Below are 24778 nucleotides of genomic sequence, written 5' to 3'. Positions count from 1 at the left end.
GTGAACGCGCAGGTCCGGATCAAACGCAGCTCGCGACTACACAGGCTGCTCGTCCGCGTCCATCACACTGCGAGCGGTCCTTTTTTCCACGAGAACACATTTAGAACAGAGACCGAGATAAAAGAGGAGACGACGCAGAGAATCGTTCTGATCGAGAGGAGTCTGCAGCTCGTGTTCGACAGAGTGATCGTCGTGAATCTGAGATGTGAGTAGATTTAAAAACACGCTCACACACACACACACACACACACACGGTCTGTATAATGAAGCGGTTTCCCTGCGTGTCTTTAATATTGTGAAACTCTGGTTTTATTGGATCTGAGGGCTGATCACTTTACAAACGGGATCATGTGAAATCTCATTCTAATGCTGGATGGCTGCTGGTTATTATAATTCAAATAACACCATTATGTTTTTTCCATACAGCTGCATGCATTGCAGTAATAATTCAATGATTAATATCATTACTGCCTGTGTGTGGTTGACTATAATCACTGTGCGCTCATTGGTCACTTCATGTCAAACGGAGGCTTATTCCGTTGCATCCCGTGTAGATGCTTCGTAAGATGGCCTCTTGTGATGTGATGGGAGAGAACCCCTCTGTATTATTGTGCTCGCTGTGGTCAGCTGTGTTTTTATCGCCGCACGCTTTCTTTGTGCCAATTCAAACAATTTAAAACCGTTTGCAAGCTCATCACACAGGCTTTCCTCCAAGTCTTTAATATCCAGCACACGCACCTTTGTGCACCCTCTTCATCTTTCTGCTGTGTTTATCTTGGGCGTGTGTGGTTTCCTCATCAGGCAGCCCGCAGGGTCCCCCTACCACCCCCCTGTCAAATGTGAGGAATGCAAATGGCTGATGTGGGTGAGGGTTGTCTTCATGGCTAAGAGGGAACAGATGCTGAGTGAAATGTTGTGGTGGTTCCCTCCCCACGATCAGACTGCCCACCCTCCCCTGCTGTTAACACAGCCCTCCATAATCCAGGCACAGGCTGTCTGCCTGACCAGCAGCCGCTGGGATGCTCACAGCAAAAGTCAGAAGGCTTTTATTGCACAGCACCAAATCAAAAGGATTTATGGTTGAACTTCTGCTCTTTTGGGGGAAATGTAGTAAAACATGTCTCTTGCATGGGAGATGTGTCAGCACTTACTTTGTTTCAAATTACAAAAGCTCCCATTTGCCTTGAGTTTAATCCCAACCCAGTAAAAAAAACAAACAGCTTTTCATTATTTGTAGTTTTCATCCAAATTTAACCTCAAACCCTTTGGCGCTTCCATCTCAACAAAGTAACTCTGTGTGGCCATGCACTGTTAAAATCCATTGGAATTTAATTTATATTATTTTATACACCCAAAGTGTTCATAGAAAGAAAACATGTTCAGCTGAACTACAAGGGAGTTTTTAAACTGACTCATAAGTCCTCTGACCAAAGGCATCTTGTAATATGTTAATTACTGGAAATATACAGAATATGATGCGTTGTGTTTTAAGACAGTGTGGGATTTTTTTGTGGCTCCGTGTAAGGGTAAATGTTGGGAACAATATTGCGCAAGTTTTGAAGAAATTCTTGCAAAGCTGCCGGTCAGAGGTGACTCATAACAACAATAGTGGATGTGAATGGGGGAAGCTGGCAAAAGAGGAAATCCGCCATGTCCTTATTTGCGTTAAGAAAAGTGTGGTTAATGAAATTATTGCAGTTCTTCAGTGTAGTACTTCCAGTGTTGTGGTAACATGGAGCTACATGCATTAAGTGTGAGAGTAGGAAGGTAGAAAATATGAAGAAATCTGGTCAAATCAGGTTTGTTTTTAATGTTTTGGTCACTAAAGCAGATGTAAAAGTGTGAGGATAGAAGATGAGTCTTCCTATTGATGGACACAATAATAACAGTGATGCAGTGTAGAGACAGAACAGCACGAGACACGTGGCAGCAGTAACCTTTTCCTCTAGTGCAGCCTACATCAGTACCCACCTCAGACACTAATGGAAAACACACAAAAAGCTTTGCTAGTTAAAACGGGAAAAACTGTGGAAACTAAGTGAATAGTAGCTTCCAGGTCGATACAACATAAAGACTAATAACAGGGAAAACATCAAACACAGACAGAAACTGGGGATCATGTCATATTCAGGGTTTATCTGTTAATATCAAGGCCATTTTTCTAAATTATTTTATTCTCTGTCTCTCTCCGAGGCTCTGAAATTATGAGCAGAAAACATCCGTGGTAACGACACTGCCCAAATTAGTCGACTCTTAACTACAGCAACGTTCTCGGCTCATTTCAGCATCGCAGTGAGAAATATTCAGTTCAATTTTAATGTTGTTGCTATGGTGAGGATTAGATATTATTCCAGGCCTCTGCTTCCTGTTGAGGGGGAGGAAGAGACGCAGTGGCTGTCGTGGTAGTTGGAGCTGGAGATTACATCTATATTTAATCCTGAACCTTCCAAGCATTGTGCGACACAACTGCGATTCCAACAGCTGTATATTTAGCTGCACCCCTGCAGTGCCTACTGAGAGCAGGGATTTCTTTTTTTAGAGTTATGTCACGTGAAATGAAAGGTGGATGAACAGGATGGTTTGGGCCTTTAATGTTGTGTGGTTGTTAGGTCCCTTAATAAAATAGAAATATGTCTCTTTATCATAATCAATGTCTTGCAGTGTGAATTCTTGTGAAAGCTCAAACAGTGATGACGAAAAGTTTGTAAACCTTTTAACAAATTGTCTAAATGTGCAGTATAGTGCATCGATTCAAATGATAATGAAACAGCTGCATTGGTGGTGACAGTAGTGTGAGTTGTCCATCCATCCATCCATTATCTGTACCGCTTATCCCTTCAGGGTTGCAGGGGGATTGGGGAAATATCTTCTTTTATAGACAAAACAGTGTTGAAAAATTAAAGGCTGCTGAGTAAAAATAGCCTTTGTCAAAAATGGAAAAGTACAACTGGTTGAGAATCATGGAAAAGAGACTAGTTAACTTAAACCAACTCATTAAGCAACTTTAAATGTGTCAAATTCTGGACTCTTTTGTTTTTCAGGAAACACTTGTACCCCTCAAAACACTTTTGAGTGAACTAAGATGCCAAGGAACTATAGATACTGTATACGTGTGTGGATGTACCCACAAGGCTCACAGTGCAGACTACAAATAGCGTGCATCCAAACTGCAATGAGCTAACCAGGGAACATTGGGAATAAAGTCTGCAACGAGAACACGAGTGATGATGAGTCATGATTTGAAAATATCTCTGCCACTGAAGCACAGAGCGAAAAAACAAAGGAAATATATTAGACAGTTGTTTGTGGTTTGTTTTCTTTGGTCTTACGGTTTCTATGCTCAGATATTCAAGTAAATTCTCTGACTCTACCAGTTACAGCTTCTCACCCCTCAGCATGACGCTGGAAAAGCTGTAGCGTGTTTGCTACTATAGATTATCTTAGGTTTTTAGTTTTTTTTTCTCCAAATGATAAATGCCAGTGTCACCCTCTAAGCCCGTGAGCAGTGCTTAGCTTTCTGTCACATCATACGGCCACCGAGGAGGAACGCTCCACAGATCCCTTAGCTTAGTTAAAAGCCAAAGTCCTAAGTGGACGAGATATGGTCACCGCTTCTGGTGTGCCATGGTTCCTAGAAGCGACACATGTATAGCGCAGGAGGAGGGGGAGGAGCGGGGGTAACTTTATTATAACTCCCTCAATATCCCAGTGTGGGAAATAACAGGCAGCTGTTTATCAGTTTGCTGGTGAGTGTGGAGGAACTGCTGAGTGAGATAAGCAGGCTCTTCAGCTGGAGCACGAGCTGGCCCGGGCGCTCAGAGGGCTTCCCGGGCTCCATGCTTTGTGATAAAGCCGTAACAAGCTGACTCACAGGCGCTGGCTCCACTCCTTTCTTTACCACAACATTGTTAATGCAGGATGATACACACGGTATGAATATCACCTCGCTAAAGCCCCTAAAAAAGCTTTTAGTCCGCCTTCTCTTCATTTCTCGGCGCTCAATTATATTCTGGTACTTTTCCTTTCCACGCAGGCATGTGTTTTACTTTACATAATCAGTCAGGTCATATAGCAAGGTCAGCGGTCTTAGGCCCGCCCATATTTCTTTGTGAAATATGGTGTTTTTGCAGACAGGAATGCATGTTAAATGCTTCCAGATGCTCCCATTATATCTGGTTATTTGCATAGTATAGAATATGTATGTAATGTAATTTGACATGTTTCATGATATCGCTATAGTCCCATGTTTAATTCAATAGCAGCAAGATAATTCAAACAATGCGTTTGTAGAGAGTGAATTTAAAGGTGTCGTATTCTGCTCAGCCAGGTCCGTATTCCTGATTGCAAAGGGCCATTTTCCGCTTTTCAAGCTGCACCACCTCTGGAATATGTTTCAAATGCATAATGGAATCTCTCTCTCTCTCTCTCTCTCTCTCTCTCTCTCTCTCTCCCTCTCCCTCTCCCTCTCCTCAGCCCTCAGTGTGGGAATGGGAAATAATGGAGGATAAAGGTCCTCGTGTAGCCGACTACTTTGTGGTTGCCGGCCTCACCGACTCGTGCAAGCCTCTGGAGGAGGAGCTCCACTTTGACGATGCCGGTCCCAAATCTGTTAAACCCAAAGCCCCCATCACAGACGTAGCGGTGGTGATCCGCTCCCTGGGCGAAGAGGTACCCCCGGGTTTCACCTGTGTGGAAAGCACCCCCTCAGGCCTTTCTGCGGAGCTCAATGGAGCCAGCCTCAGGGGCCCGCAGATCTTCTTGTGCTTCAAGCGAGGCAGAGATAAGCCTCCACTGACAGATCTTGGGTAAGCAGTAATCCTCCGTCTCTGACCCTTTACTCGCCCAGCACCACTAATCACCTCTCTGCCTTGGGTCACTGTAATCTACTCTTAAACACATCCTTCAGTCTCACATCACCTCAATGAATACATCATCAAAACTCTCCTGTAAAAATATGTATTTTCAAGAATGTCTTGTTTCAAAACTCTGCCTCGTGTTTCAGTGTTCTGTACGAGTGGAAAGAGAAACTGAAGTCTGGATGTCACCTGGTCCAGACCACGCCCTCAGGTCGTCCTGCCAACATCAGCAACTCGTCCTCCCAACGCATCTACATCACCTACCGCCGGGCTCCGAAGAGCCAGCCGCACACTTCACTCGCTGTCACTGATGTCTGCATCATCGTCCCCGGCAAGGGGGAGATACCCCCTCACACCTTCTGCAAGGTGGACAAGAACCTCAACAGCAGCATGGTGGGACACAGCTTCATGGACGGTTATATCTCATGTTCAAACATTAGGATTTTACTGATGTGTGATGTCCTGTGTCTTTTCTCCTCTTCCAGTGGGGATCCTCAGTCTACCTTTGTTATAAGAAATCTCTGGCTAAAGCAAACACAATTGCATACAAAGCAGGTAAACTAGTGTGAGAGAGTCTGTCTTGTGGACGTGTCAGTAATTATCATATGATCTTGCCTGTTCATATGTTATACTGTACGTGTGTTTGTGTCCAGGTCTGCTGTGTAGGTACCCTGAGGAGGACTACGAGTCCTTCCCACTGCCGGAGTCAGTGCCTATGTTCTGCCTCCCCATGGGGGCGACGATCGAGTGCTGGCCGGCACACACCAAGCACTCCCTGCCTGTTTTCTCCACATTTGTGCTGACGGGGGCCTCTGGAGGAAAGGTAAAACCACCTACTTACACGGGTGTCACCAACATCTGTGCTCCTTTGCCTTGATCTTTTTCACTTATTTATGGCTGTTTTGTAAAACACAGAAACGACACAAACTGGAATACTGATATCGCCAAATAAATCCACCACTTACGTCATAGTCCTGCTCAGTTTCATTTACAACTTCAATAATTAAGCCGTTTACACACAGTTGGCATCTGTTTTTCTGACAGATTCTCCCTTAATTGCTCCATTTCAGCCGGTCTCTCCATCTTTACCGCCGCCTCTGCCTCTCTCTGTGCATTAGTATCCCTTATGGAGTAGTTTATTGATGAACTGCAGTGGTATTTAATAGCACTCTATTTTAATCAACTTCTAAAGTCGAACTGGAATCAGAAATTGTCTGAAGGATGTGTTTGGAATACTTACCGCCCGGTCGGCTTTTAAAGCAATGCAGCATAAAAGATATTTTTTTTGCAGCTCATCTTTTGAATAATGGATAAATCATGCACCACTTGGGCGCACAGAAGTTTTAAATGCTGAATGACTCAGTGCCCACTCCTTTCCTGCATCCTTGAGTCTGCAGGCGAGTCTCCTGGCGCTTCATGCCTGGTGTGACTTGTTTAATTATTTGGGACGAACGACTTCAAAGGGCTGAGGATGATTTCACTGATTTATGGTGATGAAAATTCATCAGTGGTTCCGCAAGGACATTTTACCTGAATAACTTCTTTCAAAGGTCCTTTCACAACGCTTTGATTTGAGTCTCGAGCCGAGTTTTGAAGACATGAAGTCTGGATGATGTCCAGGAAATTGGGTCTGGACATTGTCCTGACTTTGCCTTTCTCATATGCGTAATGCAGCAGGAGATTGTCTGGGTCAGAGGCTTTCACCACAACATGATAATGTTCAAGAGGTGGCGTCTGGGTAGAGCATAAAGGAGACAGCTGCGGATAACATGTGTTTTTGTTACCAGCACATCGACACCTTATCACCAAAAGCTCTCAAATCTCGTACTTCTTCGTCTACGTCTTCTTCGTTCATTGCTTCTCTTTTTCATCCTGAGATATTTCTATTCTTTTTGGTATTTTTATTTCTGCCTCCGTCGTGTTACAACTGTCATCAAAGCGCTCACTCGCTCGCTGTGAATTCTCCAGACAATTTCTTGCTGTATTCTTACATGGGCTCCCTCAGACATTAACATTATCATGTCGAGAGCAACTGACTTGGACATTTGCATTCTTGCAAACAGCCCCTCTTGAATATCTGAGGAGAATATCCAGAGTTCAGTGTGTATCTGAAAGCAGCTAGAATGAAGTCTTTTTGTGTGTGTGCATACATGTGCATGTCTTGAATAGATGTACATATAATCAACACTTATATCGCAATCCATTTATGTGCAGGTGTACGGAGCAGCCATCCAGTTCTATGAGCCTTTCTCAGAGGAGAACCTGTCTGAGCGTCAGCGCTCACAGCTCAGCCTGCCGAGCTCTGACCTCGGACCCGACGGGACCAGAAGTGTTTACAGCAACAAGAGCATCTGTCTGCTCTCCCATTGGCCCTTCTTCCAGTCCTTCAAGAGCTTTCTCACTTTCCTCTACCGATACTCCATCTCTGGACCCCACGCTCTGCCTATTGAAAAGTAAGCAAGTTTTTAAGTCTATCAGAAACTGGTGAATTCTTAATCTCGGTGGGCTTCATTTATTCTTTTATCTCTTCACTTCCAGACACATCTCGCACTTCATGCAAAATGTGCCATTCCCCTCCATTCAGAGACCACGCATCCTCGTGCAGGTGAGTTTAAAATGTGAAATTTGTCTCGTGATGTAATGACTTCAGTTCTTCAGTGCTTTACCCGGCTTGACATTAATATCTGTAAACACGCTATACTCACGGGGAAAATCCTCCTCCCACTTATTCTGTAATATTCTTCTGTTTCTTCCGCAGCTGTCTCCACATGACAGCCTGATACTGAGCCAACCTGTCTCCTCTCCACTGCCTCTCAGGTGGGGAAACATCAGTGAAATATATAATTATAATATGAAGACATACTCTGTTTGTTTGGTTTTTATCTGGAACATTTTTTTATTTATGCGTGTGTGTTTGTGTGCTAGTGGTGGAAGCCTCTCCACATTGCTGCTGAATCTGGGCCCGAAAAATGCCGCCACCCTGCTGGTGCTGGCTGTCACCGAGCACAAGATCCTGGTTCATTCCCTGCGTCCGGCTGTACTCACCAGTGTTACTGAGGCCCTCGTGTCTGTAAGTGCTTTGTTCTTTTTTCCTTTCCATTTCTCACAATAATAGCACTAAAGTGGGTGGTACTTAATGTGATTATAGTTACAATGGTGGATGAGGTAGGGCAGGGCTGTGTCATCGATGAATCACCCATAATCACATCAAAGGAGACCTCCTCTAAGGGTATTAGGGGCGTTCAAGAGCAATTACTTCTGAAAGATGTTTTTTTTTAAACGAAATGTTCATTAAAAGGAAAGTTTCTGACTAGCTCGCTGTTTAAAGCGGCTGTGAGACATGCACTTAACTTTGGATAACCTCCAGAGAAAAGCTGGGGCCCATTTCTGTGAACATTCTCCGAAGTCCAACTTCAATCTTTTTCATTTTTGCAGTTTTGTTGTTCCATTGTTCTGATGCACGTCTGTTCCCTTTTCAGATGATCTTTCCCTTCCACTGGCCGTGCCCCTACATCCCTCTGTGCCCGCTGGCCCTGGCCGACGTGCTCAGCGCGCCCTGTCCTTTCATCGTGGGCCTGGACTCCAGATATTTTGACCTTTACGTGCCCCCAGCTGACATCAGCTGTGTGGATCTGGACACCAACACAATCTCCCAGTACGTGACTTCTAACCGTGGCTGCTCCCTGATAGATGGCCACATTCAACATTGAGACATCCACACAAAAATCATCTTCCCCTGGTTTAGCTTTTTATTGGTCTGACAACTAAAGTTTCTCACAAGGTTATCAGTATGTGTGAGTAAGAGCCTCTCTTATTTAACGATAAGAGTTGGAATGTGAAATATTCTCACGATACACAAAAGCACATGTGGTAAACGCTCGTCTCCCACATCATTTAAAAAGCTATTTTGTAATTTTTATTGTAAGTGCTCATGTCAGTAAATTAATCTCCCTCCTCACATCATTTTCTAATGTTTCTTTACTTTCCTCCCATGTAATGAAGACCACATGTTCTGCTTTCAGAAAAGAAGACAAGAAGGCTTTAACATGGAAAATCTTGCCCAGGAGAGCTTGTAAATATCTTCTGAACACTCTGAATAAGCTCTATCAGCAGCTCATTGAGGGTGAGTCTCGTCTGATGCTGTGTCATTGTATATGTGTTCTCATGAATAATTTAGCCTGGCTACTTGAGTCTGTTGAGTCAGCCTGTACAGTCGTCTTCCAGGAAAACTCATTAGATGCTTACATTGTTACATAAAAAAACAACCTGTAATGTTTAGTACATCCCAGGAGGTATTATGGAAGACGTGTAATTGAATCTTTGTGGTACACCCACTGCTGCTCTACTAACACTTCAATTAGTCAACTACTGTGATTCCCAGAATCGCTTTAGGCTTTTTACTCAAATTTCAGTGCAGGGCTACGGGCTTATGTTGCCTGTTTGAAGAGAAAATAGAAATATCTACCTCGTCGTGGTCACAGTTATAAATATCTATATCCTTGAAAAAGAAAGTCCTTTGATTGCAGCAGATTATCTCTACCAAGGAGGTCATGTTTTCATTGCTGTTTGTCTGTCTGTTAGCAGGATTATGCAAAAAACACTTGAAATTAGGTTGAAGGGGGGGGCTTGGGCTCCATTCATTTATGGAGCAGATTCGATTTAGGCTTTAAATCGACGGGGGTGGGTCAATTTAGATTAAAGTTTAGATCAAAATAATTTAGTTTGGTCCACTTCTTTGACCAAATAGATGCGAAACTGTTGACATTCCCGCTAACCACTGCAGGCCTGCTTTGTGTTTTGTGCTAATTAGCATAGCATGCTTACAAATTCATCTCAGTTTACATGCTTGACATACCAGCTAAATGTGAGTATGTTAGCACTGCTAATGTGAACATCACGTTATTCCATTCCATAACAATTATATCACTTGGTCCGTCACATACCCACAACATACACTTCCCTTCTATTATGCAAACTGTCTATTTTAATTTTTATTATTTATACATTTTTGTTAGCAAAAACGTCTTCTATATCACTCGGTCATTGCAACAATAAATGGAAAAAAAATATGTTGACATGCTGACATTTGCTTTAAGCTCTAATTATAGCAACTCCAGCGAATGGCTGTATCTTTAACAGGCCCAGCTTATGTCCCATTGTGGAAAGAGTGCTAACATTGGCTATAGCACAAAAAAGTAGCTTAAGCACTGATTTGATTTAACTGTAGTACTAGCATGTGTTCCCATGTTGTTCATGTCCTACGATGGTTGTGTGCTTCCAGGTGGTCAGGTGAGCCGTGATGATGTGCAGACGGAGCACACAGTGACTGACAGCGAGCTAAACGGGGGGAAGAGCCTCCACACTCTGGAGCTGGAAATCCAGGAGGCCTTCCTGCGCTTCATGGCGGCCATCCTACGAGGCTACCGCTCCTACCTGCTGCCCATCACCCAAGCCCCCTCTGAGACGACCACAGACGCTAGCTCCCTCTTTGACCTGCAAGGTAGGCACCTCTGTCTGTCATACGTTTTATTTTATGTAATCATAAAGCACACTGACAACCTGTTGTTGCCTTGCCTTCATGTGATTTAGTGTTTCGGTCGGTCAGGGGGTTGGGTTTGTCCTAAATCACTGCTGTAATGACTCTGGTGATTTATCTTAAGCCTCCGTGGAAAATAGGCTTGGATGACAAGTGAGAGGAACGGCCATGAATAACAGCACAATGTCCTCACACATCTGTGGGCTCTTATGCAAGCGGAGCAGCGTAGAGCAACTTGTTGCACAGCACAGAATTAATTTCCTGTGGTCTGCGTCCTGTAAAATGAAAACGCTCTCAACAGCTTTGCGAGATAAATGTCCACCTTTTCATGTGTATGATTTCATAAGATGCTTTGTTTCATAGGTTTCCTGAAGAGCAGAGACCGCTCCCACCAGAGGTTCTACTCCCTCATGATCAAGACTCAAATGTTCAGCCGTTTCATAGAGGAGTGCTCCTTTGTCAGTGATAAAGACGCCAGCCTGGCTTTCTTTGACGAGTGCGTTGATAAGGTGAGGCTCACAGCTCATCCGACTTCAACGAACTAATCCTTATGAACTTTTCGACCAATCATGTTTGCGCAGGCTTTGGTTGTCAACAGTCCGTGTGGAGAGCAAAAGTCAGTTGTGTCAGCTATTTATTTTGTCTGCATTCATATGCAGATAACTGCTAACAGAGCTTTTGTCTGGACTTAAAACATCTGCAAAAAGTATTGCTGTTTGTATTTTGTGTGCAGCAACGTTCTCATGTTGCTAGTCGGACTGTGTACAACAAACGGAAGACAATGTCTCGGCCCAGAGGCTAATTCATCATCAGTTTTGTGCTGATTGATCCAAATTGCTGCAGTGGCCTCCACCCATTTGCAGATAAAATGCTGAGGAGTGTAGAGGAACGATTATTCACTTGTTGTCCTCTTAATTAAGATTTATAATTGAGGTCCTCATTTAATTTGAAAGAGCCAATAAGCAAATAGTGGGAACTAATAGAAAGGAACTAACAGCCCAACATCTCCCTTGAGCCTCTTATTAACATCAGCACTAAGCTTTTTATCACCTATAATCTTCCCCTGTTCTTTTCAGCTCTTTAAAAATGTTTTTCTTCTTCTCTTGGTCTTTTCTTCTTCTCTGATTTCCTGATCGCTGCCTGGTAGCTCTTCACCAGTGGAGGCAAGGTAAGCTGCTAGAGCTCGTGCTAACTGCGTACATGTTTTTGCACATTTTCAGTAATGGAATCATCAGGTATAATTTTCCATTGTCTTCATAGCATGACTCAGCTCCACATTTGTGTGTGTACTCTTTATGGATTAATCACAGCGAGGTTAAAAGGGAGTGAAGCTAAACGTGTAGAGGTCTTAAATGTGAGGATGTGCATTAGACTTAGTCTGTGTCAGCGATCTGCGTTATTGAACCAGGTGCCATTAGAATGAACCACACAGAGAGGTTGTCCAGAATTAGAGCTAAGGACTGTGAGATATTCATTATTTCTCCTTTTCATATTCTGTGCACTGTCCTGACCTCTGTGAACTGTAATGTACAGTAATAAGACTCATTTGTCCAATTGGTAGGAGTTGAGATGTTGAAATTCGGTGGGTTGGTGGCTCAGTTCTCAGTTAGAGGTTGAATCATTTGAGGATTTGACAGCTTTTATTAACACATCCTGCCTACACATGTTTTGTAACACACACAAAAAAAGACAAAACATCCCCCTCCCTTCCAAAAAAACCTGTGTGCTTGCAAACTTGTGAAATCAGGAAGTCCCATTTACATCCTGCGTGGACGTTTTCAAGCTCCTGTATGAATGGCCGCTGCGGTTATTATCGAGAAGTGGAAGCATTGATTCACTCAGCGTCACTGATGCTGAGGTTGACAACAAGTGCGTGATTGGGAAAGAACTCTTGGGTGTAAGAGGAAGGGCAACGAGCGGAGAGACGCAGAGTGAAATCGAGGGCAAACGGGTCAGTGACAGTCAGTTGACTGAATCATGTACTCGGCTGAGTGGAACAAATGTTGTAACGTGGTGTCACTGGGGAGCTTTTCAGCTGCTGCTGTAATATTAAGGTTTTTTGTTTCTAAAGCTCACGTCTGAACTGGTAATCGAATCAGATGAGCCAAGTGACTGCACATCAGCATAGCAGGGCTTTAGTATCTCTATTATCCTAAAAACCAACATGTAAACTTTTCCTTTTACTGTCCTCTTTCATGCTGGTGCTGTTTGCAGACAGTAGTGGGTCTTTGCACACTCGTCTCGATAGAGCAAATCAGTGGTCACTTTTGAAATGAAGGAAATGTGGCGGCTAAGTATCGAGCATCGCTGCCAAAGCAGTAAAGTATAATGATGTCCCGGGAGCTCCATGGCATTTTGTCCAGGTCACTGCAGCCTGGATTCATTTAGTCTTAGAAGATCCATAGGCCGAAGTCCCCGTCTTGGCAGCATGCTCGGGACACGGGCCATATTTCTGATGCTGATGGACTCATTAGTGACATCTGTTTGTCCTCACTGACCCTCGTGTCTGATCTGATCTGAGAGCTCGTACATTATCAGATGCCTGAGATCTTCCAAGCAGTGTGCGCTTGGAACGCATTTGTGTGTGAAGCAAAGCTAAGAGAAAAGATGAAAAGCATTGATGAAAGTGTGTTTCTCTTTCAAAGCAGATGGACACTGAGCGGCCAGAGGACACCCGGCTGATCGAACTGGATGAATCCCACCGCAGCGAGCACACGGTCTATATCAACCCCCCAGAGCTGCCTCCGCTGCCACAGGGAGAGGAGTATCCCCTGTGCTATAGGTACCACACTGTGGCTCAGTCTCTTTAGCAATAGATACAAAACAGTATTGTGCACTTCATAGCACTTCACAGACTCTGGCTGCACACAATACGGCTTACAGAGAGAGTGTAAGTTGCTTCTGTTAAAGCATTTGACACCGCTGCAGAGCTTATGTTGAGCTGGAACAAGTCGCTTTTGGACACTTCGAGCCTCCAGGATGTGATACTGCGATACCTGTGCATGACTTTTGTGAAAGTGGTATTATGTCTCTTTCAGTTTCTGTCACGATATATGAGTATTCGTACGTAATGTCTCTCTGCAGCTACTCCGGGTTCCCTGTACTGAACGCTGAGCTCCTGGAGCCACTGGAGGGACAAAATCCTCAATCGGCACACGTGGCCTCTCGCCACAGCAGCCCAGCCAGCCCCACGGCCATCTTCAGACGCTCCAAACAGGTCAGCCGCGTTAGAAGCGAGATTTCTTACAAAACGTACAAATAATAATGTATTATTAGCATCATATACTGATAATACAGTGGTAGACAATCACTTTCTACTCAGTCTTAGAGGTGAATGGGGATTAATTGTAAAAGACATTCCATACATGAATTAACTTCCCCTGCTTTTATCTCTCTAACCAGCCTCTGCTGTTTTGCAACCATATAATTATAGATAAATTGTATATGCATTATTTGAGTAAGCTTCACTTACTGCTGCACTCATCTTTCATAGTGATGGATAATAGGGGTGTAAATCTGAATGTAAAATGCAAATCATTGTCTTGAAGAAGATGAATCATCTGTGCATTTAATTCCTTTTAATTTCAGGAGATCAAATCGGCTCAGAGGATGGCCAAGACCTACTCATCCATGCCTCAGATGTGGTCCAAGTGTCTGCTGCGTCATTGCTACGGCCTGTGGTTCATCTGCCTGCCGGGATTTGTCGGGACCTGTCACTCTAAAGTGCGCGCTCTGCGCACGGCTTACGACATGTTGAGGAAGATGCAGGAGAAGAAGCTGCAGGCTCCCGATGAGGTAGCAAACTAAATCCACATATACAGTGCACGTATTAATGATATGAATGATTATTAAGATACTGTGCACAGTGTTTAACATGAAATCCCTGTTGTGTTCTGTCAAAGGTGTGTTACCGTGTGTTGCTGCAGTTGTGTGGTCAGTACAGTCAGCCTGTCCTGGCCGTCAGGGTGCTGTTTGAGATGAAAAAGGCAGGAGTCCAACCCAATGCCATCACCTATGGATACTACAACAAGGTGTGTGTGCTCTCGATATAAACTGTATCTGCAAATAATAGGTAATAAAAAATACATGATTCTTACATGACGTGCTTGTTCCTGCTCCAGGCGGTGTTAGAGAGCACGTGGCCCTCCACCACCAGAGGAGGCTACTTTCTGTGGGGAAAGCTCAGGAACGTGGTACTCGGCGTGCTCCAGTTCAAGCAGGCAGGGAGAAAACAGCAGACTCCGCACAGAGATCCTCAGCTTTCAGGTGAGAATACCAATGTCCTGGCTCAGATATACTTTATATTAGACTTTTACTGATACCTGATGTCCGTGGTTGTTTTGGCAAATAACTGTACTGATATTTTTGTTATTTCGTCACATCATTTCCGCAAACATCTGGATAAATATGTTTCTAAAAAACATAGATTTTTAGTAGGTGAATCCTTCCTTTAGCAAGGCTTCCCTTCACAGACTGTTGCTTCAAGATTTTGTGATTATTAGAAGCTGAAATATGCCTCTTATACCTCCTTTACATTATAAAATTAGCGAGTATATGCAGGATTTTTGAACAATTGGAAAAACCTGCCAAAAAAAGGAGACTCCTCTCCCAGAAGTCTCTCCCCGGTGCGTCATGCTCGACGTCACGGGCAGACCAGCAATTGAGAACTGGCCACCTTGCCAAATCAGCCCATCCACCCGGGTGTCGTGTTTTCATCACTACCAATCAGAGCCGATTAAAATCCTTTGTCTACTGCCGAGTCATTTGACCAGGGAGTGAATGCAGATTGAATCCATTCCCATTGCAGACAAAAGCAGGAAAGGAGCTTTACAATTATCTCTGAAGCTCTTGGAAATGCACAGAAAATTAGATATGAGCAACATTGATTTAGAATTAAATAGCTCATCCTCCCCTAATAACCCACACTTTGAAATATTCAAACATACACCTGCAGTGTATTACTTTAAATCCTTGACTTTTAGCTCCTAAGTTGTTTGGGTTTGCATTAAGTTCAGTCATAATAGACTGACAGGAGTGTGTCTTACTTCCTGTAGTGCTTAGTGAATCAACATGTAAATGAGTGTGATCCTGAGGGAGCAGTCATCTCTTTCCTGGTCTCATAACAAGGTTCATCCCAACTCTCACCTCCTGCAGCAGATTGTTCCCATCCTGCATTCCTGTAATGACGTTAATTAAACTGTGTTTCCTCCCCTGCAGTCTCAGCACACAGGTTGCTCTTCATGTCAATTCCCACAACAGCCCCTGTCATGACCATGATGATGTATTGTGTGAGGGGCTCCAATGAAAACATAATGCTTACGATACTGTAATGTAAAAAGAGGATTCCAAAAACAGAAACGTGATCATGTTGAGTCGCATGATCCTTATTTGTTATTTGTGAACTGATGATATGTGACTCAATGTGAGTCATTCATCGCTCTGATCCTCTGAGTTAATAATAAAACAGCTTTTCTTTTAGCGCTCTGAATCCTTTTTTATGAGGAGCAGTGATGGTGACGGCCTCGTATGTGGTCTCAGAGCATCCCTGTTACTTTGTGGTGGATGATAATGATTTCTTCTCTGTTCAGTGATTGTAAAGTGCTCCTTTTTCAGCTGGGCTCTGGTCTCATAACCCTGAACTCTGTCACTTGTTTGAACCCCTCCTCCTCTCTCTTGTCAGACGGCAGTGATCTCGACACCGTCAGTCACGGGAGTTTGGACAGTACTAATGACTCTGCCGAGCGCACGTCCATCGACACCGACTTCACCAAAATGGACTCCAGTGATGATGGATTCAGTACAGGTAGGAGGCAGCAGCTCGGCTTTGTTCTTGCTCCAACTGTGTCACTCTGATTGTGTCGGCGCTGCTGTTTGTGTCTCAGCTTCTTTCTGTTCAATTTGATTGGATCGACCACCTAAAAAGTCCCCGAACCACATCATCTCTTTTTAGCTGCTTGAATGTCACTCTGCTCAACTGTTCTGACATCATTGTATTCTGCACATTCTGCTTTCTGTCAATCATCCAACTCCCACAGAATAAAAAAAAACAAAAGACACCAGGACCAAGAAACGCCTTAAACATCGTGTCATTTTATTATGTCCCATAGTGACTAATGTTACATCTGCACCAAATCCATATCCGTCTTTGGACATAGTTCTAGAACTAGTAAAGATACATTAAACCATTACCCGCTGAATCCCCATTATCTCAGCTACACAGGTTTCTTGCCACTTTTGTTACTGTACAGCGGCAGAAAAACGCCTACCCCCCTTAGAAAGCTAATTTAAATCCAGATTTTTATTTGGATCTGTATCTGCAAACACTCATAAATATCAGTCCTCTGGATATACCTGATTTGTTTCATCAAGATCCACCACGTAAATCAGTGAAGATGTTCCAAAAAAGTCACAATGTTGAAAAAAGTGATGAAAAAATTCCTTGATCCACCTCTTTGTCTGGATCATTGCATTAATTCAATTGGTACTTCCTTTGCCAATGTCCCATCCTTCCATCAAGAATCATGGAAATCCAAAGTAAAATCAAAGAGGCAAAAATATAAATGATGTATAAATAATATAAAAAATATGAATAAATACACAACACCATCAAAATCAGGAAAAAGAAATACTAAAATAAATGCATATATATATATATACACCGAAGTCAGTTAAAAATGATGAGGGAAGGATCTTTGCAGGTACTGAGTCAATAAGCTGTGCATCCTGTTCCCTATTCTTTTATTATACATGGACTCAGGATAAAAATACTTTAACTTGGTGACACCGTTTCTTCGTTTGCTCTTTGCCTTACATGATGACCAGTGTACTGTAGATACACAGACCTCAGCAGTGATAGCAGGCTAAGATACTAACATTATCATGGAGCTGCTCTGTACTTCTTCCTGCAGTTTGACCTTGTGGACATGATGCAAGTTTTCAAAGCCTCTTTCACTCTTCTGCTACTCCTGCTTTTCTATTCTGGGAGTGTTGTGTGCTAGGAGCTGTGGGGGGGACGTCACCAAAAAAACTCTCAGATCAGCTGTCTCCTAGAAACGGTCCACGGAGACTATGTTTTTCTTTTGTGCTTGGCTCTTTGTGAAAGAGAAATTGAAACAGCGAGAGGAAGTTTTAAACAACTCTGTGGTTTTCAGAGGAATAAGTCTTCTTATCTTTTTTTCAGGTGGACAGTCAGACCAAGGTTACGATTCCCTTTCGAAAGAGGAAGAGAGGATGTGCGGCAGAGAGAGCGACAGCACGCCGCTGGGAGAAGACAAAGGGCCGAGGCAGTCCAGTGAGTTATGGATTAGCTGCTCTCTCTAATCTTCATCACTTATTGTGACCGTGTCTGCAGAAATTAATCCCTGCTCACTGTCGGCATAATGAACTACTCTCTGTGCATCTCGTCACAGTGTGGGTGTAATGTATTCTCTCCCCGTCGTTTCGCAGATATATTTAGTTGTTTTTTTGAGAAACAGATTCCGCTGATGGATAAATGTGTTACATAAGCAGGTGATTGGGTGCATGACAGGATTGGTTTCAAATCCTGTTTTAAATAACAACAGGCTTTTCTATCTGTCCCAGTCCTCATGAGCAACAGTCATCACAAACCAGAAAACTGGTTTGGCAAAAAATAATAGACTGATTTTTTTTGTCAGATTTTTAAGATAAACACCCATCCCATAAGGAGCCACACAGCTGCTAGGTTCTCCATCTCTGCCCCACAGCTATAGTTTTTCATTGGCACAAACAATAGCACTTTGTACATTAATATCTTAGAGCCCCATCTCTATGATTAGCTGATAATATGAGTCAATATGAGCTTTTCACAGACATGTCAGCATTTATGTTTGCCGATATGAAAACTTTTATTTTAAAGAATAAACAATGTAGAAAAGATGTGCATTTAATTCAAGTTTTGTATATCTATTTGTTTTTGTGTTTTCTTTTTATGTATAGGTGTTTATAGTTAAAAAGTAAAATATCAAGCCTCAAATTACAATTCTCGTTTTCCTTTGTTGTTAGTGGCATCTTAGGAATCATTGTTAATTTCTTATTCTAGATATATCAGCTAATAAATCTGTCTAGAAAATGTTTATTACCTAATTGTGGCATCGACACCCCAAATATCCATATTAGTAAGGCTCTGTATTAAATGTAGTAACTAAGCCTTTGCAGTGACAAAATGTATGTTTTTCTATATTAAATGCCGATTTATCAGGAATGCATGTATTCTTAAGACTGAAGTATGAATTATATCATTAACAATTTGATATGATTTGATTCTCCAGCACCTGAGATTGAGGTTCCAAACAGCAGCAGCATATCAACTTCTACTAAAAGTTATAAATCACCAGACGCCAATGCAGGTGAGTTTTATTCAGAGAGCAGATTGACATAAAGCCATGATGGTTGCGTAAAACAGTTCCACAGGTTTTCAGTGTATCAGAGATTAATGTGTTGCTACATTTTGATGTCACAGGTAAAGGCAGCAGGCTGGTTTCGAGTCCGTCTGGTGACACCATTCTGTGTGGAGCTGTGCCAAAGACAGAGAGGCCTAAATCTCTCGACTTGTGTGGCGGACTGGAAACCCTGAGGTTCAGCGTGCCTCATCTGGGCTCAGCAAAGCAGCAACACCTCGCTGCTGACAGGCTGCACGGAGTAGAGGAGGAGGAGCTGGAGACTGACAAACACAAACCTCTGGTGGAGAGGAGTGTGAGCTCCAGCGGAGTCGTGGAGAGGTCAGACGTCTCCATGGAGAGGAGCGTCAGCTTCAGTGCCGGGACTGTGAGGAGGACAGGTATAGAGACAGGGTTTGACCCCCTGTCACTGATGGCGACAGAGACTGTACAAGAGTGTGACCAGGACGACTGCAGCACGCCAACCACTCGCCGCAACCTGGCTAAGGAGATCGAGACGTACATGAGCAACTGCAACAGCCCCCCGAGCAGCCGCACACCCAGCATGGACCATCAGAAACCCTCCAGCCCCTCGATTCGATCCAACTCATCTCCTCACACCTCACCGAGACCCTCCACTCTACTGCGCTCCAACACGCACCTCCCGCTGCCCGTCAAATCCAAGCTGAGACCGTCACCGTCTCTTCCTCTGGGTGTCTGTAACATAGACAGAGAGAGGCCTTCCTCATTAGTGTCACCCTCATCACCCACTGCCTCCACCTCGTCGTTCTCCATGGACTCTCTCTTTACGCCAACTCTGGACATCTTCAAAAGCAGCGTCATATCGGCAGGGAAGGGCGTGGCTGAGAAGGCCAGCCGCCTTTACTCTCGTCTGTCTTCCCAGACTTCATTGACACAGGTTAGTAGTGCAACTTTTGTCACAAATATTTCCGTAGACGATGTGAAATTGTGTCCATAATGAATCTTTTTCTTTCCTGCAGGATTCAAACTGTGACCGCATCAGTGTCTCGTCGCTGACGTCAGCAGAGGCAGACTGCTCCTCGCTGCTCGATCATGACTCCTGCCTGGACCCGGATGCTTTTACCTCCCCCCAGCACGGCAGCATGTCCCGACTCAGGAGGAGCCCTGTTGTGGGCCACGCTACCCTGAGCAGCCCCAGCACGCCCAACAGAGTGTTCAGACACAACTCCTTCTCTGGTCGGTTTTACATCATTTCATTCATTTCTTGGCCACTTAATCACCTTATTGCATATATTACATGTATTGAGATCAGATACATATACCATGTACACAGAAATGTTATGCAAACTGTTTCCATGATAAAACTTATAATAATAAAACTTAATTTCTGTAGCATTTATCAAAGCAAGGTTTCAAAATGTTTTACAAATGACATGGAAATATAACAACACAGAACAAAACAAGACAAAACTAAATGAACGAGATATCATAAAAGGAAATATTAAAAACAAACAACATCCATTAAAACCAGTTAAAGATCAGGCATTAAAAGTATCTCCTATAAAACATGTTTTAATCAATGATTGAAAAACAGTTAAAAGTGCTGGCAAGTCTAATGACAGGTCTAAATCAAGTCCAAACACTGGCAAAATATCCATTCTCTGATATAGTTGAAATGAAACATTGTGTTAGTTCCCAGTAAAACAACTCAAACCAATATAACCTAACCAAACTAAAATTAGAGTGTGACTCAGTGATGGGAAGAGTTGGGTGTTGTTATGTGGGAAACTAGGCCAGCAGGCAAGATGGCTGCAGTGTGTGGGCTTTTCTGCCCTCCGCCACAGGCCCTATATGCTAAACACGTACACGTGAGCATACACACGTGCATGCACACTCACGTGCACACAGATGTGAGACACGGATTCACTACACCTGATTGCACACTTTGAAAAAGGGGTGCTGCTTTGTACTCTTGCTTTATTTAATTGAGATATTTACAGCTTTGATATTTGTGGTAAATCTTGCATTTAGCTTTTTCCTTTCCGTGTTTTATTATACAATCCTCCATCATATCCAGGTGGTTTGGCACTTCCCTCTAAAACTCCTCACACTCCAGATTCCTCCCCCGACACCAGCCGCTTCCAGCCCACTCCCAATTACACCATAGAGGTAAGTTACTCACTTGTGGAAAACCCTTATTAGAGACTGGTCTTGACAGTGACTCAGACTCTGCACTGCCTCATCCTGATGATTCTCTTTGTAGGTGCAGATGTCCAGTTGTTCGCTCTGTAAGACCTGTGACTGTCTGGTGTACGATGAGGAGATCATGGCTGGCTGGACGGCAAACGACTCGAACCTCAACAGCACTTGTCCCTTCTGCGGCACGGCCTTCCTGCCTTTCCTCAACGTGGAAATAAAAGATCTGAGACCACAGAGCAGGTAAATCCTCCCTTTACACACAACAAAACAGTATGTCCAGTGTGCCCCAGACCTTATTTACTGTTAGCGCTATAGCTTTGAGCAAAGCCACATTTCACTGAATATATTTTGAAATTGTTCCCTTTTCAGCCACATCGTGTTCTTCAATTAAAGCTTAAAAATAGCAATTCTTCACAAATTATATTAATTGTTAGTGTTGTTAGTAACTAGTTTATTTAAAAAGACAGGACAGATTTCAGCTGGCACCAGTGCCCCCCTGGCCCCACCGTTGGATCCACCCCTGGTGTCTGTTTTGCTGTCTAGCACTTTTCTGAAAAGCACTTTCACACACTGACCAGACATCGTTTATCCCTGAGGCCTCTTTAAAAAGATAAATGGTGTGTCTTCCTTCAGGTCCTCTAAGGAAAGTAATCCTGTTATAGAGGAGGACACGTCTGCATCACTCAATCCCGAGGCCAAAATGTCCGTGACTGACTGTGCGGCTCAGTCATCTGCAGCTCCCCCGCAGAGACAGGAGAGCAGTGGGAGTGCTGGGACGGCAGCGCCAGCCTCCGCTCCGGTGTCAGTGCCCTACCTCAGCCCTCTGGTTCTGTGGAAGGAGCTGGAGAGCCTGCTGGTGAATGAGGGCGACCAGGCCATCTCCTCCCTGAGTGTTGTTGACCAACACCCCATTGTCTTCTGGAACCTTGTGTGGTACTTCCGAAGGCTCGAGCTGCCAAGTATCCTGCCGGCTCTTATCCTGGCCTCCCAGCACTGTCGCCAGGGTGACCAGGTAAATAAGTCTGTTAAGCTCACTAGACTAACTGTCTCTCGATTGACCCATTTAATATAAAGTCACCATTTAGTCACAATTAGTTTTTACAGCTCTTATGGAGATCTATATAAGGAATAGGACATTGAATATATATAACTTATGTTAAAGTTAGCATGCAAACATTTGATCTGTTAAATGATCTAAGTTAAATGACAGAGAGCATCTTTGAGATACTGTTATCGAACAAGTACGTAACTTTTTTGTTTGGTCCATTTCCCATCTATTAACATGGGGAAGATGGGATTTATAATCCATACAGCAGCAAGCCACCAGGGGGCAATCAAGATGCTTTGGCTTCACTTTTGTAAGGGATGTGAACATTTCTAACATTGGCGACTCCTAGTGGTCGGAAGTTGTTAAAAAACACACACCTCTCTGAAAATGTCATTAAAAAAGCCCAAAACTAACAAAAAACAAGTAATTTCAACGCTATAACAGCATTAAAATTCTGCCCACCAGGGCTGTAAGATCCAGAACAAGGGATTAATCCTCCGCACTTTTCCCCTCTTCAGACTCCTCAGAGCGTCTCATCAGACGACAGTAAGCAGGTGCTTGTGAGGATTATGTGGGACAACCTGAAGTTGCACCAAGACAGAGTTCAACCCTGTTACGTCCTGTGGAACACACACTGTAAGTGGTTTCAGCATTGACTTGAACAGACTGGTGTATATCATGTATCAGAGGGTATAATTACTTTCAGAAAGTGATGGTAACACTGTAGAGTTTCATCGAGGTCAGATATTTACATGGAAATTAGATCATTCATATGCAGTAACTAGAAACCCATGCATAACTCAGCTTCACAGTTGAATCTTAGTGAATGAGAGGAACAAGTTTTTGATGAGCGCGACTTTTATCGCTCCTGCGTTGCAGGTGCCAACTCCCTGGTTCGGTCGGGGCTGTGTGAGGAGGGCCAGCTCTTCACTGTGGAGCTACTGCAGGGTTTTGTGAGGAGCATTAAGAAGAGTGATGTCTATCAGCCCATGAGTCAGATCCTCCAGCTGCTGGGGCCGGAGCTGGGTTTCAAGAGACAGAGGTGAGGAAATCGAGATGTCAGCGTAAAGTAGTGAGGATGATGTGACAAGAAAGTTTAACACTGCTTCTTCTTTTTTTCGCCAAACAGGAGCCTCTACAGAGATTTACTGTTCCTTGCTCTAGTGGCTTTGGGAAAGAACAACATTAATATAGGTAAGTTTAAAAGCCTGGTATCCTTGCGTTACTATAGCGACATGGGATGGCAATGTCCGTCTGTTGGACTTTGTTCCAGATTGAAACATTTCAACAACTGTCAGATGGATCGCCTTTAAATTTGGTACAGATATCAGTGGTGCCCTGTGAGAGAATTTTAATGCCTTTGGTGATCGCTTGACTTAAACTTTAGCACCACCTGCAGGCCAACATTTTAATTTCACCAAAACGTTGGCTCTATCACTGTCAGAGGAGACGTGTCATCCACCTTCATATACAGTCCATGGTTGTTAGTGCTGTTTAGAAAAAGTTAACTCTTAGAATGCAAATATGCTAAACCAAGTGAATTTTATATCCAGATTTTTTACTAACTAATCTCTCTTTTTGAAGATGCTTTTGACCGGGAGTACAAGTTGGCATATGATCGCCTCACGCCAGACTTGGTTAAACTGACGCACAACTGCGACCGGCCCCCTGGACCAGGGGTCATGGAGTGCAGGAGAACATTTAGGGAGCCCAGCCTGTAGATTACGTCTCTTCTTCTGTCCCAGGATGTTTCCTCCTCAACCGAGGTCACTGCTTTCTTCTTTCCTCTCTTTTATTTTGGACTGATCTTCAGACTCAGGACCATCTCACCTGACTGAGGCACTGAGCTCTTTAAAGCACAACTGCTGAATTACACTTAATGTAAAGCAACTGCACCAAGGTTCGTATACTGTTAGAGCTGAGAGACATGATGGGACAGGACTTGTGTTTGTAAATACTTGAAATTCCACTGTATTTTCTGTATAACTACAGTCAGTTATATATACAGTTAATATACAGTCTATTTTATGACTTGTAATTCCTGTTAAAGCTGTGAGTAAGTATTTCAAAGTATATGATCACATCGTCTAAAGTTCTCAGTGGTCCTGGTGACCTTGTTAAGACTGTTGTTGAGAGTGTGCGCGCGTGTGTGTGTGTGTGTTTGTGCGTGTGTTTGTGCAATTTGTGTGTCTGCGTGCGTGTGCGTGCATGTGCGTGCGTGTGTGTGTGTACAGTATGTACTTAGCTGTTAGACATTCATGTTTTTACAAAGCACTTTGACGAGATGAGCTCTCGCTGTTCATTTTCAGAAACGTGACTCTGTGGCCAAGCAGCCGACACTTAAGTGACTTCTCTGTTTGGCAGCTGCAGGACTCACTGTGCCGTCTAATGTTTCCATTACATGCAGTTCACAAAAAGCAAAGAAATTCCTCCTGATCTGCATCTTGTAAAGCCGACAGGGTCATGTCCATATGCCTGAGTACACTTAAGTATCTAAACATTTGAAAACAGAATTTCTAATTAAAAAAGGGAGAACTCAATTAATTTTAATTATATGCACAATGTTTATTCATGTATAATTTTTTTGTACAATGTACCAAAAGAACCCAAAAGGGGTGTTATACTTTACGTTTTATTTTAATGCAATACCTTTTTTTTAAATGAAGACTAAATAATTTGTGTTACATGGGACCATCAAGGATAAATGTCCTTAAAAACGGTACAATCAAACTATAACAGACAAATAAAATTAAAGTTTTTG

The 24778-nt window shown here is 43.3% G+C and overlaps 1 protein-coding gene across 4 annotated transcripts; it reads left to right on the top strand.

The window, feature by feature from the left end:
- On the top strand, positions 1-24155 carry dennd4a (DENN/MADD domain containing 4A). 4 transcript variants are annotated; one of them, XM_034588571.1, is made up of 32 exons: positions 1-12; positions 169-205; positions 4474-4805; positions 5003-5249; positions 5342-5411; positions 5510-5679; positions 7071-7309; positions 7395-7461; positions 7615-7673; positions 7782-7926; positions 8336-8511; positions 8879-8979; positions 10138-10356; positions 10756-10901; positions 11540-11560; positions 13041-13174; positions 13477-13609; positions 13981-14187; positions 14295-14423; positions 14514-14658; positions 16073-16195; positions 17573-17683; positions 18681-18758; positions 18872-19707; positions 19790-20006; positions 20848-20939; positions 21034-21209; positions 21603-21981; positions 22536-22653; positions 22897-23059; positions 23147-23211; positions 23602-24155. In XM_034588571.1, exons 3-32 carry the CDS (start codon positions 4498-4500, stop codon positions 23736-23738), a joined length of 5211 nt encoding a protein of 1736 aa, XP_034444462.1. In that variant the 5' UTR covers positions 1-12; positions 169-205; positions 4474-4497; the 3' UTR covers positions 23739-24155. The 4 variants fall into 4 exon arrangements, with proteins under 4 accessions (XP_034444462.1, XP_034444461.1, XP_034444463.1 ...); XM_034588570.1 differs by lacking the exon at positions 1-12 and having other exon boundaries at positions 22-205; XM_034588573.1 differs by lacking the exon at positions 1-12 and having other exon boundaries at positions 23-205; positions 4481-4805.
- Positions 24156-24778: the final 623 nt, after the last annotated feature.

The sequence above is a fragment of the Hippoglossus hippoglossus genome, chromosome 6 (genome assembly GCF_009819705.1).
Source record: "Hippoglossus hippoglossus isolate fHipHip1 chromosome 6, fHipHip1.pri, whole genome shotgun sequence".
NCBI lineage: Eukaryota > Metazoa > Chordata > Actinopteri > Pleuronectiformes > Pleuronectidae > Hippoglossus > Hippoglossus hippoglossus.
This window is presented reverse-complemented; position numbering and strand designations above follow the sequence as displayed.